General features: G+C 36.4%; 1 protein-coding gene across 1 annotated transcript; it reads left to right on the plus strand.

Annotated features, from left to right (window-relative positions):
• Positions 1 to 425: 425 nt before the first annotated feature.
• LOC139970194 (uncharacterized) lies at positions 426 to 23,349 on the plus strand. Its single transcript, XM_071975861.1, has 4 exons — positions 426 to 978; positions 5,016 to 5,156; positions 12,267 to 12,361; positions 22,908 to 23,349. Exons 1-4 carry the CDS (start codon positions 822 to 824, stop codon positions 23,229 to 23,231), a joined length of 717 nt encoding a protein of 238 aa, XP_071831962.1. The 5' UTR covers positions 426 to 821; the 3' UTR covers positions 23,232 to 23,349.
• Positions 23,350 to 23,735: the final 386 nt, after the last annotated feature.

The following is a 23,735-nucleotide window of genomic DNA, read 5'->3' on the forward strand; positions in this document are numbered from 1 at the left end:
GGGCCGACGGGGGATAAATTGATTTGAACAGTCGCATTTTAGATATGATATAATAATATGATATAGTTCATCATAATATTACTATGATATTTGAATAACATTGTAACATCTATTACTTAGGTGTATAGAATATTTCGGATTCACTTGGAACATTCCATCACGTCACATAACTCTCTGGCATTCAGTCAAGTGGTACTGCGCATGCGTAGAACCTCGACAAAAAACAACTGCGCTCCTTGTAACAATAAAAATCACCCGTTACCCTCGAATAGTTGATTGGCCCCTTGCTAGGAAAAAAATGAAACAATCCCTTCCCTGACCCCAATGAATTCTAGTCTAATATAATTATGACGATATATAGTTATATATCGACCCGCCCACCCCACCCTTCCCTTTAAAACTCATTCCTACGTGAACGGTTTATTGACAAAGCTCAACATTTCAGTTGGAAGTTAGTTCCCAATAAAGTCTTATTTCACTTTGAAATCTTGCTCACCATGTGTCTTTTCAACCGTAGCAATCTCGTTATTCAAAAAACAGCGGTGTGCAAATTGGTCGCTAGTCATTTGTTGAACAGGCGTTAGAGCATTCATTCAATCTCTGGTGGGGTTCTAACGTGTACGTGGTTTACGACTCGCATTCAGGCTGTTTACTTTTAATTCTAACTTACTGGAGTCGAAAGGGACTAACCTCTTGTTTACACAATAACGGCTGGCCTACACCTGCACACAGAATAGCTTAACTGCACAGCGACCACGATTTGTGATATAATTCTTTATTTCATTCCGAGCCTATAATAATTTTGTTTGATATTTCTTAAGATGGAGGAACTCCATGTAGTGTGCAACTTCTACGAGAAGATAACCCCTCCACCGAAATTTAAGACCTTTATAGATGGTTGGAAACATCTTGGAGAGTTTGTCGAGAAGTTGGATTATTATGTCGGAGCGGTACTTCATGAGAACCTTGACCCAAAAGGTGAGAAAGATAGAGAAAAAGTATAGTTTCGCAGTTAAAGATTTATGGATTAATCTCTATAGGTATAGTTTTATATAGGCTGTGTAACTGGAGCCGTTAGATATAAGTTCAGAATTGCTGTAGGATATTGTCTTTGGTAATTTGCATTACAGATTGTGCCCCTACCCCACCCCCATCCGTAACCCCCTGTCCTCCCACTTCAAAATACAACACTTCAACTTTTGTGGTTACTGCAATTTCCAAAATGTTTTACTTAGCAAAACTTCAGGCTTGGGTAATATGGGCTAACACTACTGCATAGATCAATGTACACTGTACACCCTTCAACCGGCAATAAATGATATATTACATGATCAATTAATACGGGTGGGATGGGGGGTGCAGGTGTAATAAAGGGATTAAATGGAATGATGATCGGGGTCATATTCTAATAGACGTTTTCTACCTGCAGTTGCGTTGTAGAAAATATGAACATTCTAACTTCTGTGTCTTATTTTCTATGCACCCCTTTTTTTCTCACGCATAGTAAATGGTATATATGCGATTAGTTACAAGGTTTGCCTAAATCTCAGAACACATAGCCTACACTATACCAAACAATCAGTCTTATGATGCTCAGCTTAACCCTGCACCACTGTAGCTGTTGGTCAATCCAGGGGATGTGTCTACATTTGTAACACTTCCTTGGTCTAACCGGTTTGAATGGTATGGTGTCCTCAAATTACATCGGTAAGTCATTTTAATTCTCAGGTGAAATACGGTACACTTTGTGCATCGATGGCTATATATCATACCAAGTTTCTACATGGACTCTGGCTCTAGAATATATTACCAAGGATTTGTCTATAACTATATAACTTAACTCCATTATCTTATCATGCAGATTTTGTTAATAATAAATATTACAAATTGTTTATACAAGGTCACATTGTTGGCCTGTGCAATGACGTTTATTTACCTATAGAAGATTGCATATAGGATAGCCGATTGAAGGCGACACATGTACATCATAAATCAAGTTAAAACAACAGACAAAAGCTTTCTCCCCTCCACAATAAATAACAACAACAAAGCAGAAGAAAAAACTCAACAAAACAGCAAAGTTCACTTACTATTTCCTGGAGATCATAATTAAATAGTGACCCCTTGAAATATATAGTTGCGTACTAGTACGCGATATGACAATGGCTAGTTATTAATGTTTATTCATAAATAAAACTAGAAATAAGAAATTAGTCAATCTTTGATGGAATTTGATGGGTGTTGCAGATATCTTCATAATTTTTAATGCCTATTAGATTGATTAGGACAATGCCGTGATTATAGTTGTCCGTATATACCTTCAAGGAATTGTCCGATATTAATTAATATTAACTATAGAAGTCAGTATATGCTGTAACTAGAGTAGACTTATACTAGTAATTTATGGAATGGGGTGGGTATCACATCGAACAGTTTTAAGATATTATGATAATACCTTTCTCAAACTATTTAAACAAAACAAGTTCATAAAGGGGGAGAGGGGGGGGGGGGGTAGGTACGGGTATGGGAAGGTCCGTGCCACTCCTTTCAAAACTCTTGGCACCAAACGTTAGTTACAAACAAACATAATTTCATCAAACTTAGGTAGAGAGTGGGCATTTTACGTTACACGATGTTAACTGATATGCACCGACTTCGAGAGTAATATATGTTTCTACTGAGTACCGTACTTACCTCTCGAACTAAACTCACACAGCCCCCCCCCCCCCCACACCTCCCAAGTCCATTGTGAGAAATTATTCTGAATCTACTATACTCAAAACAAATGCCGATACAAGTTATTAGCAAAGATAACATTGAAACTGGTCATGCGCATGGAGACATTCTAACAAGGACGTTTCTTTATTCAAAATGTTCTATCTTTTTGAATATTTGAGAGCGTATATATCTGGAAGCCAAATATATTCGAAACTATTTTTGGTTTTGTTTTCTTGGTGAAATCCTCGTCTTAGTATCATTCTTCGACTAGTTGATTAGCACTTTAAGCCGCAGGCGACTTGATTGATGTTTATCGAGGTAAATGATCTCCAAAAAGGTTATGTTTCTAGTTATAATTGAATTATTTATCTTCCAACTGGGAGTTCATTTGAAAAGTTGGCTTAGAGCATATTAATGTTTTGAGGAGTAGTTGGAGGAAATGAAGACTTCATGAAAATGATTTTTTTTTTAATATTTGCATTTAGGCATATAAAATGGAACGTTCGAGCATTGACTTACACACTCAATCGTGAAAGTAATGTGGTCTCTATGTCTAGATAGAAGTTCTCACTAGCTAAACCCTACCCATCACTGGATAGCTGACAAGTTGGCCTTTCATGGCACTAACATTCCCGTATAATGACCATGAAGAGTTTTCCATATGAGACCGTTCTCTGCTCTTTCATGGAAGACCAATTTGCTCTAAAATTGTCTCCATTTTCCCTTTTTGTGCATTACATATTATTTCTATTCATGCTCTTCGACATCCAAGCCACACAAAAAAATAGGAAAAAAAAGAGATTCCGATTGATAACATATCGAAATAGATGTTCTCCTGTTGCCTTTCGGCACCTTCCCTGAAGGAGAGCACTTGGACGGATTGCTTATACAGGGAATGTGACACCATCAGTGGCGGGAGAAGACTTCAATTTTGGGAGGTGGCAGACTATATATATAGAACATATATGTATATATATATATATATATATATATATATATATATATATATATATATATATATATATATATATATGTATATATATACACACATATATATATATATATATTTATATTTATATATATATATATATATATATATATTTATATATATATATATATATATATATATATATATATATATATATATATATATATATATATTTATATATATATATATATAAATATAACATATTATGGACATACAATCAGCGTCCATAGCCTAGTGGTTAGGGTGTCCGCGTACAGAGCGGGAGGCCCGTGGTTCGAATCCCGGTGGAGGCTGAAAGTTTTTTCACTGTTCTTGATTTTCCAACTCATTACGATTTTCATTTATATATATTCATTTGCCTTTGTCGTTTACCTCCATTGCATTAACATAAAGTCTGTTCAAAGTATCTCTTTCGAGATCCGGCTTTAGGAATCACAAATGATTTTCGAGTTGGATAGCATCATGTTTGATCTCTAGAGTAGGGCAAAATATGTCACCAAAAACAGAACTAGTATTGTTCGATATAGGTGACATACGCCTACAGTGGAATTACAATCTTCCTTACCGGTTTCGAACCTCTGGACATACAATCAGCGTCCATAGCCTAGTGGTTAGGGTGTCCGCGTACAGAGCGGGAGGCCCGTGGTTCGAATCCCGGTGGAGGCTGAAAGTTTTTTCACTGTTCTTGATTTTCCAACTCATTACGATTTTCATTTATATATATATATATATATATATGTATATAGATATATGAGAGTAGCACGCGAATACAAATAGGCTGCCTCACCCGTGACAAAATTATAAGCTGTGTTATGTACATAAAGCGTAGGCTATATTCGAACTCTGTCAAGGACAAAAGTTAAAAAGCAGTCTTGGATATCTCTTCCATACTGTACTTCCCAACAGATGATTTCATTTTGTCATTTATGAGTGTCGGTGATTCATTCTTATACAACCCTCCTATGAGTCGCGGCAAGAATCTTTCAAGTTCACATTTACTGACGATTTTTACGATGAAAGATAAAAGTCATCCAGATCAGAATTCAGCTCCCATCTGAGAGTTCATGAACCTCCTTTTGGTGTGGATGACGACTGTCACTATCATAGATACATATCTATAGGCCTGTATCTTTCTCATCACAAACCGTCCTCTTATAACCGTCCTGGACTACTGTCTGAGGGGCAGATTTAATCGCCATATTTCTTACATATATCCTTCGTGCTGTAACACATTGTAAATATATAACAGTAACATTGCGATTATGATTATTATGATTATTATTATTATGTTTCTTATTTTGCCCTGTAGGTATGTTTCCATACATGAACTTTGCGACTTTCAAAGGCACTGAAGAGTCCGTTATTCTTCAATTGACGAATCCATCACAGGAACTTATTCAAGCACTTGTCGAAGGTCATGGACTTCCGGGTCATCAAATTAATCATCCCGGTAAGCATTAGAAAAACATCGAATTTCAACTATACCTTTTTCCTCTCTCTTTTAGTTTTTGTTTGAAATTTGGTTATGTTTAGAGACTTACCGCAGGTAACATACTTCCCTTTACTGTTTTGAATTTCCGATTTCATTTAAAACAATAAAATATTAAATTTTGAAAGTGCACTAAAGTGTCAAAGCGAACTGATGGGTCTACTGTATAAGCTTTCTTGTGGTTAAAATCAGAATACGAAAGATCAGAATATTTTCTGACAGGTTTTTTTTGCCCTAAGAAGGGGGCAGATCCATGGAGGAGCCCGGGGCCAGGAGCCCCTCTGTTGGATGTACAATGAAGGTAAGCCGGTCATTAGGTCCCATCAGGCCAATGCAACCATATATTCAGTTACCATAAAGTACGCTACTTCACTATAGAAAATAGGATTATTTCTAACGCAAATTTGTCGAAAATATTTCACTCTTTCATGTAATTGCTCAGGAAAACACGGATAGGAAGGAATAATGTAATATGTGAGGGGAGGGGAGGGGAGGTGAGATGATGGGGGCAGGGGTGTGGACGAATGGACTGGTGTGCGGTGTCGTTTCATAGATGAAATGAGAGGTTGCCTCTCTTTAAAAATAAATGCACTTACGTGTAACTCGGCATGACTTTTGTAGTATAGATGCAGAATTTTCAGCGTCGCTCAAGATGCACACACCTCTCATCCTCCAAACGATTGTTTTAAAACGATACCTGAGCAAAAAGAAGAAAAAAAACTTAAGAATTAACATTTTTTTAAATTAATAATTCATGTAAGAAAAATAACACAGATTCCAAAAGTTAAACTTTTTCACATTTTTACTAACCCTTCAGGGATAATGAATAAATAATTGATTTTATGTTTTTTCTCCTTCAATTGATCAAACATCAATAAAATTATATTATTTCAAGTAACTACGCCCTGCAAATCAAACTAACTTGACCTGAAAAACACCCATGCAATAAGACACCACTGCCACATAGCTCCGCTCCATCCCCCTCCCCTCCCCTCCTCCATTCTCCACCAGCCCTAATTCTCAGCTCATACAAATTTCCTCTTGTAGTAATGGAAACGATGTAATATGCAAGTTAGAATGTTGGTCTGATAAATAAATTGAGAAAAATCTTCATGTTATAGATGTATTCATATATAGGCCTAACGTAATATGCCCTTAACAGTTTATGTAATGAGACAACTCATCGCCTTTAAGTAATCACGTGTTTCGGGGGGGGGGTATATGATGTAAGAGATATCCCATTATTGTCTAAGTTGGTTAATGAAGACTATATAACGCTGGATAAATAGTATTAATTACTTCAAAATCGTGTTATTAAAAGTTACAATAGATAAGATATTATGTTTACGTGACGGTTAATTAGTTATTCTTTAAAGGTGATTAAAATATCACAGGCGTAGCTGCATTTCCCTCAGATATTATGTTTACGTGAGGTTTGTTTTCACATTCTTGCATATCATTAGCACGCATACTGACGTGAATAACTTATTAGTCCAAGACGATGAAAAGTCTTAATTGTAATAAACCACATTTTAGGAATCCACTTGATAACTTTAGTGATCAAATGTAGTATAATACTTACATAAGCATTTTGGGAACGAACAAATAATATTTCTTGAACTGAATATAGGATAACAGGAAAATAAAATAACACTATAAGTAATAAGTTTGAGCAACGCAATTCAATGGAATTAAAATATTGATGGTTAATTAGTTATTCTTTAAAGGAGAGAAGCGTTTCTTTGCCGAAACCTCAATAAAAAATAATTGCGTCGGTGATTAAAATATCACAGGCGTAGCTGCATTTCCCTCAGGTGATAAAACAGCTAGAGAATTATATGTTACTAAATCTTTGAATGTTCAGCCAGAGGCCACATACCATCGTCTTCCGTCACAGGGATATATCAAGGGAGATACTGATATACAGACAGATCGTGGTAACGGGGCTGTTTGGTATAGTATTGGGTATAGTACAGTATATACGTTTAAGTATAGGATCAAACTCCCAGGCTACTATATATATATGTTAATATATATATACGTTTTCATTTATATATATATATATATATATATATATATATATATATATATATATATATATATATATATAAATATATATATATATATATATATTTATATATATATATATATATATATATATATATATATATATATATATATATACATATAAATATATATATATATATATATATATATAAATATATATATATATATATATATACATATACATATAAATATATATATATATATATATAAATATATATATATATATATATATATATATATATATATATATATATATATATATATATATATATATATATATATATATATATATATATATATATACACACATATTGTACTTTCTGCTGCATGAACCAACACACTTACTATTTTTTCCACGTATTTGTCATATAAAATTACATAGGGAATGATGTTCACGTATGATGAATCAGTAATGATGTCTGTATATGTAATGATGTCTGTATACTGACGTCATCAGCGTCACTATGTAGCATTGTTCGATCACTGATCACCAGTTGTGAATGTACATCAGGTCCCTCGTCTAGATTTATTGTTAATTATGTAAAAAAGGATAATAATCTGAGCATCACTTGAAACATTTCAATCCAATTCCCTTTTTGGCGTTTTCGGACTTTTTCGAGACATGTTCATTTGACTTCTTTATACGTCTTGTACCAAAAGTATTTTTTTTGGCAAACAAATGTCATAGAAACACAGAATCTATAGATAATATATTTTATTTTTGTGATACATATCATTTCAACTTTCTTACATTTGAAAGTCGAATACATTCAATGTTTATTGTTATCATTGTATCGGTTTCACGAGTGAGTGTTAGAACCGCACCCTATATCCGAGATCAAGCAAATAGAGTGAAAAACAAAGAAGAGACAAACACTTTGTTTTGCCAATTTGCATTATGACGCTCTTGCAACACTTACTATACAAAACTTATGGAGGTGATAACCCTTTAGATATCAGCATAGGATGTGCCCTGTTGGTGCAATACGAGACACTCCGTATCATTTACATTATGACGGTTGCGTATAAGAAATAAATTGGGCTTGTGGGCTTCGTTACTTTTCCTGCCGTTCAAATATCAGAAGTAGCTTGATTGTAAACCAAAAATGGAATTGTGACGTCACACCTCCCTGATTTAGTGTCTGTCTTCTTTTGGTACAAAAGATGATTTAATCACTAATATCTGGAAAACGAAAGATATGTAAGAATTATTTACAAATAGTTTACCCAGCTTGGTATAGATGACAAGAGACCCAGTGGCTTAGCAACACGACATCACCTTGTAGAGGGGCATCCTGTCCATGTTTCGATGCCCTTACTATAGTACCGCCACTACCCCCTCCCCTCCTCCTGCCCACATCCCCTCATTCTGGTTATATGCATCCTTACCCCGAACTTATAAACTACTAATTAAGCGAAGTCGCCCTAATTTAGTCCACATGGTTCTTTACACTGATTCTTTGTTCAGATATGAACTTCGTGCATCTGTATGTATATTGGAAGGGTTCACTCTTATATCAAGTTAAGGTTGTGAGAACTGTACACACAGACAGTGATAAGTTTAAAATCCCCTGAGAATACCCATGACTCGTACTGACAGATTGTGTAGACATTGATAATGACACGTGGTTTCATGTTTGTTTGCGTCTTGGATTATCCATTTTAGGCAAGCTCCTCGGGGCTAGAAATATCTTTTGATAAATTAAAGAAACACGGGAGACGGTTTTCTTTGTCATAGAAATGATTCTGTACTTTTTTCCCACCTCAAACTTTCAAGATGCTTAATTTGAAAAATGAGGGAAATTTTCAATTACAAATCTTCATTTTGAATATGGATCAGAGAGTACATGTAAGATAAAAGAAAGAAAGAAGGAAACAAGCAAGCCAAAATAAAATAAAAATTATGGAACGAATCAGGTATTTAGATTCGAAGATCCAGCACTGCACTTTGGAAGATTGGCGACCAACAAACAGAGAAACAAGTTTGTAATTATTTTTCAATCCTCATGAATCAAGACAAAACTAAAAGATTTGAGAATTTCATTGTCTTTGCTGTTTAATCCTTTGACTAAGTTACTATTGTTCGATGAATTCGCATTTAGCTCGTGCGATTTTTAGCATCCTCGGCCCTTGTCGATTGTGAGCAAAACATGTATTTTCTATAGCCTAAAGGGTTATCTTCCAAACTACTAAGACTTACCTCACGTAATGTCTAGACATGTCACATGAAAATTAGACACCTAAGATGTAGAATCTAGTTACGTAAAAACAAACATTATTTAACAACGCTAATATACTTTGCAAAACCAACTCACATACATCAGTTGACTGTACAATCGTTTGTGTGTGTGTGTGCTTCGTGCATAATCGTGATTCTGTTAAAAAGAATATAATAAAAGACTTTTTGCCGATTTGGCACCTCATATTAGTCCCCTTCCAAACTGTTACCATGACTGATCATGGCAATGACGTAGTCTAGTGCAGAATCATCATAGATTTAGAATAGATGACCATGTTGGCGTTCCATGCTAGTGCCATATATCTGATACCTGCATATATAGTTGTTAACAAGGTTAACGTTGCTATCTGTTTCATTACCATGGACTCTATAGTCATTAGAAGCCTTATAAGTCATCAAGGTATGTCCAAAGAACTCAGACGATAAGTAGGGGCCTACCAACGTCTACAATAGATATGATTGTATTCACGGTTCATCTGTACACTTGTTTAATGGATAAAGGGTGTACATTGGGTAGGTATAGGGCTTATACATGACCGTGAGATGAAGATCCACATGAAGTTAATCCTCTACAGCAAACAAAATGTTATAGATGTATCTTCCATAATTGATATCAAACTAAGCCGATGTGTAATATGCGGTCTTCTGCGTGCAAAGATAGTTAATAACTGAAATTAAGCAATTATCGGATTAAGCAAATATCGATTTAAGTAATATAATATCGATTCAATGAGAGCTTAATCATATAAATAATATTTAATAATATTAGTACTATTAATAATATAAATACTATATATTAATATTTATAATTTTTAGTAATATAATTAATATCGATTAAGGCAAATATCGGATTAAGTAAAACAATTAAGCAAATATTGGTTCCTTTCGGAACCATGTCAAATTAATGCGCAAAGGAACAAGGGCTAATAAATATATATATATATATATATATATATATATATATATATATATATATATATATATATATATATATATATATATATATATATATATCATAGATAGCTCTAGGTATACTGCTGAGCATGATTTGAGGTGAAGAGATCCTTCCATCCGATAACATGAATATTTCCTATCGAGGGTGTCGATAATTAGGTGATACAATATCCTAAAAAAATGTATTACACCAAGTTTCCTCTCGTTTTAAATGCATCCCACCAATCTCCTCCCCTCCTTCCTTCCTTATTTTCTCCTTTCAATAAAGATATTGAATTTACAATAAGTTGAAAAATTGATTATTACAATATGTAACAGATATCTTCACATTTCTTCAATTTAATCTGCTGCATTTACATGTATCACTGACTCATACGTATTCTCAAATTTCTTCATTTTCTTCTTTTTGTTGTTGTTATAGAATAGACTGTAGATTCCTTTAAGTTGAGGGATTTGAACTTAATATTGGCGTGAATTTTACTGCTCTTTCGGGAGCCTGGGAGACTTACGAGTTCAATTGTCTGTTAAGAAATTTCTTTTTTCTGTCCTTATCCTGAGTTTTTCTTTTCTTCAACTTTTCATTTTTCATCTAAATTCAGACTTTGATTCGCCAAAACAGTTAATTTATACCGATGGAGAGTAAAGGGATGCCACAGCGATGATAAAGTAAAAGTTACATTTATCTTTGCTGGATCGCCGGTTGATGACGAATTGTTAATTCAGTTCTCTTTCTCTTTCTATTCACAAATCGTAAAACCACATGTCGCCCTTGTCAGACTGGTTCATGAACTAATACATTACAAGAAAAGCAGGAAGTAATTGGGTGCCAATGTTTGTTTCAAAATCGAAAGCAGTGATATGAAAGAACAAGTATACTTGCAAGAAATGTCACTTGCAGAGTGCAGATTTCAATTATTTTGCGGCCTGCTTGCATGTTAATTTGGAGTTTGCTTTATCTCTTTCGATAAAGGATGGTGTCTGTTTGAGTTATGTTACTTTCGCTCTAATATTACAATGTGTAAGTAAGACGATAGAAAATAAAAAGTTCTAAAAGTTGACACATTTGTTAGTTTGCTGTTTTCAGCATTGATATATCACAGTGCAACAAAACAAAAAGGGGGAAAAAGGGAATTCTATAAAAAAGTTTTGTAAAGCTATTTCGGTTTACAAGATATTTACTTCGAGAATATGTTGAAACTCTGAAACGCTCCTTTAAGGCTATAAATCGATGTTGACGTCATTGCTTCTGTCCTGACCATACATAGTAACTTTACCAACATGTTTTCTTTCTTTCTCTCAACGTTGTGGCTTAGATGCAAAATGGTGGTTTGGCAAAATTTTGAACTGATTACACAATGATTTAAAAAATAGGGGGAACAATCTGGGGCTGTCGCATGGCACCCCCTGACTGGTACACGGGGTAGACCACCCCCTCGCTTAGTACGCCACTGTTGCCTGAAACAATTAGTGACTCCACAACTTGACGTATCGACGTTTAACATTCAATGTAATTGAATGTCTTTCAACTACACTGCACTTTTAATTACCATGATATTTTTATTTTATCAAAGGCACTTTCTAATTACAGTTGTCTTAATTTCTCAGCAGAAAGGTCACTTTTCAGAGGGTACTTTTCATAACAGGGGCGTTCCTAATTAAAGATGTAATGGGTACTTTTGAAGGTTTTCATAAAACTGGGGGAATAAATCGGTAATTCACACGTGCTATATAGCTTAGTACATTGTGTCAATTCAATACCCTGCAGAATATTAATTTATGTAGTGACTGTTTTCTTATTTCTACTGTTCTAGGTGGATACAATGAAGTAGCCACAGACAACCAAATGCCAATAGCTCCAGATATCCCGACTCGCACAGACTCAATCTTCTTCGTCTCGTGCTTTCAGGTATGACGTCATTAATTAAAAGCGGTCAGGGGTCATACATCTTGTGATCGTATCTCTTGTCAGTTGTTGTGGCAAGAGGCGGATGTGAAAAGGAGTTGGATATGGGGGGGGGGAGAAGAGAGGAGAGGAGGGGGTAGGAGGAGGGGTGTAGGTTACCTGAGTCACGATTTAGTCAATCATTTGTGACTTTAAGTATAAGGGTATAGGCTATATGTTTGCATGGGAAAAGGTCACGGGAGGCGTTAAGAGTGGGGACATATCACATAAGGTAATGGGTGGAATAGGGGCGGGGAAGGTTCTAGGGACCGGTTACCGTCGACCTGAATTCGACTTCAAATACATGTCGCTGAACACGTTGAAGAATGAGGACAGTCTCAAGAAATAAGGAACAGTTAACGTGTAAATTCTGATCATTTCTAACCATGCAAAAACATACTACTACTACTACTACTTCTACCTCTACTACTACTACTACTACCACTACCACTACCACTACTACCACTACCACTACTACTACTACCACTACTACTACTACTACTACTACTACTTCTACCTCTACCACTACTACTACTACCACTACCACTACCACTACTACCACTACCACTACTACTACTACCACTACTACTACAACTACTACTACTACTATACTACTACTACTACAACTACTACTACTTCTACCTCTACCACTACTACTACTACCACTACCACTACCACTACTACCACTACCACTACTACTACTACCACTACTACTACAACTACTACTACTACTATACTACTACTACTACAACTACTACTACTTCTACCTCTACCACTACTACTACTACCACTAACACTACTATTACTACTACTACCACCACTACCACTACCAATACCACTACGATTACTACTTCCACTACTACTATTTCTACTACTATACTACCACCACTACCAATACCACTACCAATACCACTACAACTACTACTACCACTACCAGGCCTCATAATAAAGGTATGCATCAGACGACGTTGAATTCACATGGCACTCAATGCTACTTATAGTTCGAACTGGCTATGACTCACCTTTCTGGCTTTCCAAATGAAGACTTTTAGACAATATTGGGCAAGTCGAGGAGACAGTTTTTCTATTTAAAAAGCATTGATTTGCAACGTTCAATCTCTTTACTTTTCATCGAAACATGGGAACTATGTCATTTAATTTCTCCTCTCTCTCATTCTCTCTCTAAAACTATACGACCCTAAATATAGCTACAGCTTCAGTTGTTTGAGAATTTAATTTGCTTTCGGGGTAAGAAAAGCGTTGAGTTAACAGTTGGCGGGAAAAGCTGGCGGCAAATGGTAAATGAATATATTCCTAAAATGTGTTTGCCTGTAGGTCTAGACCGATTCATTGTGTACTCAATGTCCGGTTACCGAACCTTGTAGACAACATAACACATGAAGATACATAATTTCTTGTTTCTTAAAGAGTAACTGAATTTGGACCATTTATGTATACATTCGAGAGAGAGAAAAAGTGCTGAGCATAAAATACCAACGGGTACATTTTTTTTTTTCGTTCGTAGCTGCATAAGTAATTTTTTACCTGATGTGTAATTTAAGTATATCCAGATTGTGCAAATATTTGGATAAACTTTTTGACAGGTATCGATAACACACGAACTCATTGCTTTGTTATGGAAACGTTAAGGCGCCGTCAAAATGTCTTTCTCTCCCCAAATATGCTGCACTTTATAATTTTTAATACAAATCCCATTTTGAAATGTGTGACATTCTTTCGTTTTATTGAAACATGTTGATTTCACGAGATTTAATTAAATGATAGTCAATTTATGATTTTGCTACAAATTGTTGAAATGATAAAATTTGATAAACTAAATCATTTTGTCATTTTATTTGTCATTTTATTGTTATTTGGTTAATGCATTAACTGAACAATTCATTTTTTTTAATTGGCTATGAAATGTTCACAAAACGATCTTAACAGTTTGACGGCCCTTCGCCGTTTCCATACTATACGTCTGCATGCTTTCCTATCATAACTCTCAGCTGGTTTGGGGGGGGGGGGATGAAATATTTGAGTAAAAATAACACGAAAAAATCTGCATTAATTTAGAAGTTGCTAAATCGTATGATATTTAATTTATATCAAATATTCGATTATGATATACCATGCACTATACGTTTGCACTTTTTGGCCAGTTTTGTAAATACTTCTGCAGAAGGATTAAATATGTCACTAAATTTCCGCTTTCATTAAAACATTAACGAGATCGACCAAATATACTTCATCTTCTCCGACTAAACACCTCCCTCTGTCGATGTAGTTATGCGCATGAGCATTTCCAATGTCTCTTGTACCCACGTGGTTATCTCTAGCTTTTTAATATATCTCTTTTAATCACCGTTATGTGGTCATGCCCCCAGTATTCTTTATCTTTAGATTTCATATTTGGTATTTAATCCCTATACAGTTTTATGTCCAATCACCACTTTAAGGTTCTCTGTTATTGTAATCAGATACGGTATAGTATTTTCAAATGTATAGATTTATATAATACAGTACCGGGTGAAATAGTGCGCTCACATTCAGTCTTTCCAGTAAGTATATAACACCACTCATTATGATGGTAATATCCATCGCAAAGAATCAATCAACGGGAATTCATCAACTATACCATAATTATTAATACAAAAAAAAAACATGGGGAAGGGGATGAAAAACGAAATGTCCTACTCCAATGTTATAGGCATGAACGTCACACAAACGTAGGAGATAACTAAACGTATGTTTGTTTTCTTCAAACAGTATAGATTTCTGTTCCAATTAGAGGTATTTTTTTTATCCATGTCGCGCGCAATGTTGATTGAATGCATATTATATATAAGATTACTCATCTCATAGCAACACGGCCATATTGACGTTATCACCATGTAACATATTATTACGTGGTTTGTGCATTGAGAAGTCCTATATGTAAAAAACAAGAACTATAGAGTGAGAAAATGAGACGTCTCGTGTGTATATGACCAAGGATGGGGTGGGGGAGGGGTATGGACAAGGGTGGGATCAAATGCTAGTACACATCATATACATAAGGCGCGGTAGAATAATTTAATGGGTTCTCGCCATCTTGTACGTCCCTCGCCCCTCGCACTTCGCCCCTCGCCCATCGCCCCTCGCCCCTCGCCCTCGCCCCTCCACCGTTGTGTCTCGCCCCTCACCCCTTCGCACCACGCACCTCGACCCTTGACCAGTTTTCAATACATCCATTTCGTATTTCGATTTCAATCTATTTTTCGATCTAGGTATTGATGTAAATTTTGATCTATAGATTTTTTGAGTAGGTGTGGATGTTGCTCTAAATGCATGGTAGATGTAGATGTACACAATTATATATATAAATTTACGTACACAGACACATGTACATACAAATACATAAATAGATATACATGAAGACATAATGTACTGTCACTCTGTTCTTCATCAGGCAGGCTACTCACCGTGTATACGTGTCTTATTTTTTTTTTTACTAGGTTGTCTATTATGATATTATGAAGTTACATTTATGATATTACTATAGTCGGAATTCTCTAGTGAACATAAACGATGTGAAGCTTGAACTTGACCGATCGATCGTGGTTGTCATTTTCTCGGTCTGTAAACCATATCACGTATGAATGAATGATTATGTGTAACACCACCGTAAATGACTTCAACAGATACAGGAATTATCGGCTACTAAATAACAACTTCCATGTCTGTTATGCATTGTGTTGTCGAAAGGTTATATATTCCCGGGTTATATGAATTACAACCAAAGTTTACTGGCCAATGTAAGATATCAGATGACGTTCGCATATATATACAAGAGTGGTGGGAATACGCACTAGAGATCGCTACGCATGTACCACATAGCCTGTATATAACGTAAGGTATAGGTCTATACTTAGGTGCACGGTAGGTCATATTGACAGGCATATACACTCAACCTAATATAAATATTACAATCTGTGGGGTATAGGCCTATATCGCGGGCGCAAATTCTCAACAAATTTATAAAAAAATGGCAACTGTATATTTCATGTTACAAATTGTGTGAACAATTTTAACATGGGTGGGATCAAATGCTACAGTACCCATCATGTACGTAATGCGAGGTAGAATAATTTGCTCTGATATTTCATCCATTCATATACAATAAGAGGGAATTTGTGTCTATCGCGTCTCAACCTTTCGGCGGTTTCGGTGCAACGGACCTAGTGGTGCCCGGTGTCGGGGACGGTTACCGGTAGAGCAATCCGCCCTTAACATTAAAACCGCTATGATTATGGTTGACCCATAGGATTGTTGAGAGGAGGGAGTGGCTCTTGAAGTATTGAAGCCGATTCCCATTTAGGGGTTGGGGTAGGGGTAGGGGATACCTAGGCTATAAACTGGGTTTAATATTAGGTCTACACGTAACTAGGTTGTTCTGCTAAATGCTTTCAGTAATGTTTTTGTACGTGGTTGAAAACCGGGATTACACCCGCACACACATCGCCTGGTAAGAACCCGTCTCAAATACGACTGGTTACATTAACCAGACGGAATGAGTGTTTGCTTGCTCTACCTGTAAAGTACATATTCTGGAGGAGTTAATGCCAATACTAATGAACCCTGAATAAACCATTATAAGACCTATTTCAAAATTACGGTTTCCTGCTGTTTATATACTTAACTTGCTTTATAGAAGGACCATTTAGAAATTAAGAACTTTCACTGAATTTCTATACTGTGACATCGTTTGTGAACTCTTAGGTTAAATTGCGGTGATAAAATGTCATGATTCTAGATCAATAACACACGTGAGACGTGAACTTAACTGTGCGACGTCATGTGTGAATTAATGGCGGTGCTTCATTGATCATGCGCACTAGTAGTTATTTGTTCACATTCTGATAAGCAAATGTTTTACCTATACGAGTAGATAGCATTCCCACGATAGGCCTTGGTGACAATGGCTTAGGGTGTGAATATCACGTGTCAGCTAGTCAATCAATCAATCACTGTTACTCAGCCAATCAATCGGTCGGTCACTCGGTCCATCGGTCGGAAGGGGGGGGGGGGTCGTTCGGTCATCCGGTCACTCACTCACTCACTCACTCTGCCAGCCAGTCAGTCAGTCAGTTATTCATTCGCCCAGCGAATGAGTTATTCATTGTCACATTCATTCACCCAACGAATGACTTATTCGCTGTCACTCGGTGCATCGGTCGGTCCAACAGTCATTCAGTCAGTCTGTGAGTCAGCCAGCCAGTTAGTTATCCAACCACTCAGTTACGCACTCAGGCACTCAGTAGATGTGTCGGTCTGTCAGTCAGATAGTCGTCCATTCGTGTGGTCATTAAAATTATATGAGTCACTTAGTCCATCTGTCAGTCAGTCAGTTATTCAGTCAGTCGAGTCAGTTGGCCAACCAGTTAATGACTCAATCTGTCCGTCAGTGAGTGTGACTTTCAGTGTGAGAGTCAGCCAGCCAGTTAGTTATCCGACCACTCAGTAACGCACTCAGGCACTCAGTAGATGTGTCGGTCTGTCAGTCATATAGTCGACCATTCGTGTTAAAATTGTATGAGTCACTTAGTCCATCTGTCAGTCAGTCAGTTATTCAGTCAGTCGAGTCAGTTGGCCAACCAGTTAATGACTCAATCTGTCCGTCAGTGAGTGTGACATTCAGTGTGAGAGTCAGTTTGGATGTTTGTTTGTTGGTCAGTCGGTCAGTTCATCGATCAGGGTACCAGTGGGTTGATCAGCCAGTTAATCAGCTATTTAATCAATCTGTTGTATTGTTCCCAAAAAAAAACCTTTCTAAAATGATCTGATTATCTGGAATTCACATATCAGTCAAGGAGAAGTCAGTTATTCACTTCGCGATTAACCCTCCCAGTCTCCACCTCTTTCTCTCTCCCTCTCTCCATCTCATATAAAGTTCTTACGATATTTCATGCATCCTCCTCTCGTGTTTGTCATCAAGATTTATCATTTTGATTCCTCCAAGCTAGCACATTCCGCCGGAAGAGGATCAACTTAATCGAAAAGCATTAACTCGTGACGAAGGAATTTTAAAATCTTCTCGCGATAACATTGAACAGCCTCAGCATTCTGCAGTGCGATTAGAATGTATAGTCCCGTTTTATGTATGAGTAACACTATACGTAACAAGCATTATACAAATAAAGAAACTGCTGTTATTTTCCGGCATGGAAATTAATAAACGTAATTATAGATTATTCAATTAAAGTAATGACTTCCTGTTTTATCTGGAGTAATCGGGATGATATATATTTTTTTACACCGTGAGAGAGCTCGTAGTAGTTAATTGTTTATAAAGTACACGTGGCAATGTACTTCAAGCCTGATCAAAGTATCACGGAAAAAAAAAACTTGGAACAAATTTGACAAATAATTTATAATATTATGGTAATTTTCTCCATGTTTGGTCAGATCTGACATAAATAAACAACATTGGTATCTGTCTGTCATTCTACTGTTATATATTTCAATTTTTGAGTGAAAATTGGGAAACATTGAACCCAATAACAATTGTTGTTGAGTCGGTCGTCCACTGCATTACGACTTTATCTGATCTAATGCTTAGGATCTTAGTGCATGTTAACTTCTTATTCGACATTGATCATTCGTAAAATATTACAGTATATAGTACATATAGAACATAGTATGTAGTATACACATAATGAATGGTTATGAGTGCAATAGTGCAAATATTTCATGAGTTGAAAGATGGAATGTTCCATTCAACGAGGCGCAGCCGAGTTGAATGGAACAAATTACATCTTTCAACGAATGAAATATTTGCACTATTGCACGAATGGAAACCATTCATTATTTGTTTTATACAACACCTTCAAATTTGGATATAATTGGATCTAAAATGCACTCATGCAACAGATTGTTTTGAACAGACAGGTTTCTCTGCTCTCTTACCATTGAAAAAGTGCTACCAAAAAAGTATAACCCATGGTTCTATTCCATAGAGTGCAATAGAGCAGATTTTACATGCAATCGACGAGCAATTGACCAATCAAATGGCCGGAATATAATTAGGTGTTGTATAATATACATTGATTCTATGATGAGGAGTGCATAACCATGAACTCTCATAGACAGGAGCTTAGAAAATGTTCCTGTGCTGATACATATGGTCAGTGTTGTGTGGGTCTTTTACGGTTAGTCTTAAAACTGAATCACACCCTACCAGCTGCATTTAAAGGAGCTTAAATAGGTTATTTATTTATTTAGGTTTGATATGGCGAATACAGTGGATGCCTGTTACAACATGATTCTTAAAGGAGCTTACAATATGTTAATGTTCCTGTTTAATATGATTTGTGAATTGTGTGTTTCAAAGCATGATTTTTAAGATGCATGAAGCCCTGAATACTTTAAAGGCATTTAGAGGGTGTGACTTCTCCTTTGGTATTGCTAATGTATATATGCTCGTACTATCATATGTTGATGCTCAATTAAACACGGAACACTGCTGTAAATGGGCTTAAAGAGTATGTGCTGGTTTGATACGGTCAATGTTTTGTCCGATAAGGTGAGATTAATTAATACAATGGCTGTTCCTTTAGAGTAACTTAAGAATATGAATTTGTATATAGTATTGTTAATGTCGTTTAAGTCTTTAAAGGCATTGAAGACTCGCCCCAAACCGCGTGCGGCCATCTGAAAAAAAAGGTAACTTTCTGTTGCTTGCAAGTGACGTTTTGTTCGTGTCGCTACAAAATGCAGACAGTAATGAAACGTGATACCTTGGTATCTTTAGCTGGACCTGAGATGTCCATCGTTGTATCGTTTGTATACCGTGCTGTGGGTATTGACCGCAGCTGTATGTACTGACTGTACACTAGTGTCTAACTACCGACGGTAGCAAGCTGTGTGTGTATTTTCCGGGATCGATGGTGGTGTCTAACACTTCTGTTACACCTCATTCGAAACTAGGTCAGATTACTGGCATTAGACGTTTCTTTTTGCGCGAGTCTTTACACCCTTTAAGGTTTTATTCTTGGAAGCTATAAAATTAAATGTCAAATAATCCTCTAAGTGAGGTTGGCCTGAAGGTTATTCGAAGACAATGCGATGTTCTCTTTGTTTCTTCTTCTTTACCTCTCTCATTAGTGTAAACATCCCAGGAATGATAGTGGCAGGCAACTGTTGACAACAGACATGAAACAGCATGTGATCTCTCGTCTATTCTGTACATAAGAGTTGCCAGCACGTCGAGCCAAAAATCTGTTTTAATTGTACCGACAATTGCTCAAGAGAGCGGTAGTTATTTACCCTGTCGTCATGCATTTCTATGTAAAAATATCGAGATGACAGGTCTTGATACACCGTAGTCTGTTTACCGAACATCCAGGGTTTGCTTCGTGACCCGAGTTCAATACGAACGAAGTGGAAACAATTAATACTAGTATATATAGACATACTACTATACTCTCATAGTAGTACAAAATTGATGTCATAATGGGATGTTCTAACCCTACAAAGGTAGCTTAAGCTTCCAGAACGCAGAAAAGACTCGGAAAAATCCCATCCAAGCTGGACACGTAAACCAAACAACTTGTGGTCCACCAGACTAGTAAAAAATCAACGCTTGTTCTAAATGAGTCGCACCACAATTAATTACTCCCATTGACTCACACACTAAACTCGTCACTTTCCAAGGTCGCTAGAGCATATATAGAAGTTGTCAACTGACATGTCACCCACCATATATATAGCTGATGGCTTGGGCTATCACAGCACATTCAACTTTTGAGCTAGAAGAGCTCAATGCTTAGCATAGTGTTTCCCCAACCCATCTGCCAGCTCTCGCTGCGGAAACTTCTTGTTTCACACAAGATTTTCTAAAAATGCTTTCAATCACCTTCCATCCTCCAGATTTTTAGACAATCAGAAGTTTTTTTTCTCGTCCTCTTCAACATCCAAGTATCAACAATATTGATGAGTTGACAAAAGTTAGCTATGTTATAGGCTAGTTAGCTAGGCTACATGGTTCACTTAATTGACATGTATTATTTAAAGGGTGTGAAGACTTGCGCAAAAAGAAACGTCTAATGCCAGTAATCTGACCTAGTTTCGAATGAGGTGTAACAAAAGTGTTAGACACCACCATCGATCCCAGAAAATACACACACAGCTTGCTACCGTCGGTAATTAGACACTAGTGTACAGTCAGTACATGCAGCTGCGGTCCATACCCACAGCACAGTATACAAACGATACAGCGATGGACATCTCAGGTCCAGCTAAAGATAACAAGGTATCACGTTTCATTACTGTCTGCATTTTGTAGCAACACAAACGAAACGTCACTTGCAAGCAACAGAAAGTTAACTTTTTTTCAGATGGCCGCACGCGGTTTGGGGCGAGTCTTCAATGCCTTTAAGAGGTGCTACGTTACGTGGATACCGTGAGCAACAACCAGGCGACATTTGTAAAGGGGCTATTCGTACAACACTAATCGATATCTTGCATTTTTTTCAATTTTTTCCTCCAACATAAGCTTGATGGGAACTTTACAGGGATATTCCGGTGGTTGAAGTTGATTGCCTCTATAGCAAAATTACTGCAGCTTTAAAGGATTGGTTCAGGTGTTTAACATGTCTATTTTGTATGAAAGAGCACAAAAAGACAAAAAGAACAGCGAAGAAACTACCATGATAGCATGCTCTGTTAAGGAGATATGACACTTTGAAAATATCAAAATTTCTTTGAAAATGACTGGTGTAGAAAGACTAACTGTGAGGGTGTGATGTCACATCCTCACTCCCTTAACATGTGTGAATATATTTCTTTCAAAATTATTTACATTGTTTAACACATTTGAAAATAATATAATCAAAAATTCTTCACATGTTTAATCTCAAATATATACTTCCTTTAACAAATATGAGATCTCCTAACATATCTTTTGGTTGAAAGTCATGAAATCTCACAAAATATTTAGAAAACAAAAACAAAGACTTTTCAGGAATGTGAGGATGTGACATCACAGCTAGTCAGATTTCAGCAGTTTCTACCCAATCTGATTAAACTTTACACTTGAATATCTCTTTAACCGAAAAAGATATTTGAACAGATTTTTCACCATTGTGTTTCTTTTATTGTCCTCTTACATATAACATAAACATGTATGACAACTGAACCAATCCTTTAAGTGAAACCCACATCTTCATAGCATTTTGTATTGCGAATATATGTTTTTACATGTCTCGATATTAAAGCATCTGGCAACATTCCTATACCTACACGATAATCTACTTCCTGGAGAAAAAGGATGGTTTTAGCCAGTCCAAATAGGTTACAATAAACTCAATGATAACTTGGGTTAAAGACAAGATAATGAGATGGGATTTACTTACAACTATATACAGTGTGAAATTTAAGTGTTATATGGTCGGTCTGGCCAAACAACGAAGTATAATTGCAAAATACTGAGAGAGTGAATAAGATCAAAATGTTTTCCATTTGTTGACAGGCTACAGAAGGAACGGCAAATAGCGACATAGAGCAAAACTGGACACGATATGTTGGTTACGATACTCTGAAATCTTTCGTCGAAGGACAAGGCAAATCCCTAGGAAGGGCTGGCTTCTATAAGAGGTTTACACCGGTGTCACCCTTTGGTACTTTCTCCCACGTGTTTAGATGCGAGTTGGTCGGTTTCCATGGCTCCGAAGATACATTATGGGAGGTTGTAAGGGCCATTAACGGTACATCGAATGGTAGCAGCTTAGGCAAGGTCAATTCTTCCCTCTATAAAGTGGTATATGTTAGTACCCCACGAAATAACAACAAGTAAAAACTTCTCTGCAGAGAACGCTGTTGATTGCAGCTGACCTCTGACCTCTTATGCCAAACAAATTCATTGTAATAATTTTTAAAAACAGCTTTTTTTTGCAGTTGATCTTGATAAATCGTTAAAGAGGCCATGACACGAAAAATCCAACTCATCGAGAGTAACTTCCTCTGAATCTATGAGAAAATCTATGTTCAAAACTATCCTCAACACCTTGAAAACCTCAAGGACTAATTAGTAATTAACGTTTTAATATTCGCATCCGAAAATAGATATCTGAGAATGCGATTTCACAACAAGACAATGATGACGTCATGTTAGGAACACACGTGCAAAGCCCAGGCATGTATCGGATGCGCGACGATCATACCGTTCCATATACAGTACACGCACATTTACACTGAGAGAACAACCACTGTATTACGCTATATCGTTAGAAATTTCAAGTTTGTTTTACAACTGTTGTAAACTATCCGAGAGAAATGCCGGTCCGTTGTGTTGTTGGGG

Source organism: Apostichopus japonicus, chromosome 1, assembly GCF_037975245.1.
Source record: "Apostichopus japonicus isolate 1M-3 chromosome 1, ASM3797524v1, whole genome shotgun sequence".
NCBI lineage: Eukaryota > Metazoa > Echinodermata > Holothuroidea > Aspidochirotida > Stichopodidae > Apostichopus > Apostichopus japonicus.

Bases quoted from the DNA above. Each gene is read 5' to 3' on its own strand.
- LOC139970194 (XM_071975861.1), top strand. From the start codon at position 822: ATGGAGGAACTCCATGTAGTGTGCAACTTCTACGAGAAGATAACCCCT. The intron at 979-5,015 runs GTGAGAAAGATA...TTTGCCCTGTAG, and splicing joins TGAGAACCTTGACCCAAAAG to GTATGTTTCCATACATGAAC. The intron at 5,157-12,266 runs GTAAGCATTAGA...CTACTGTTCTAG, and splicing joins TCATCAAATTAATCATCCCG to GTGGATACAATGAAGTAGCC.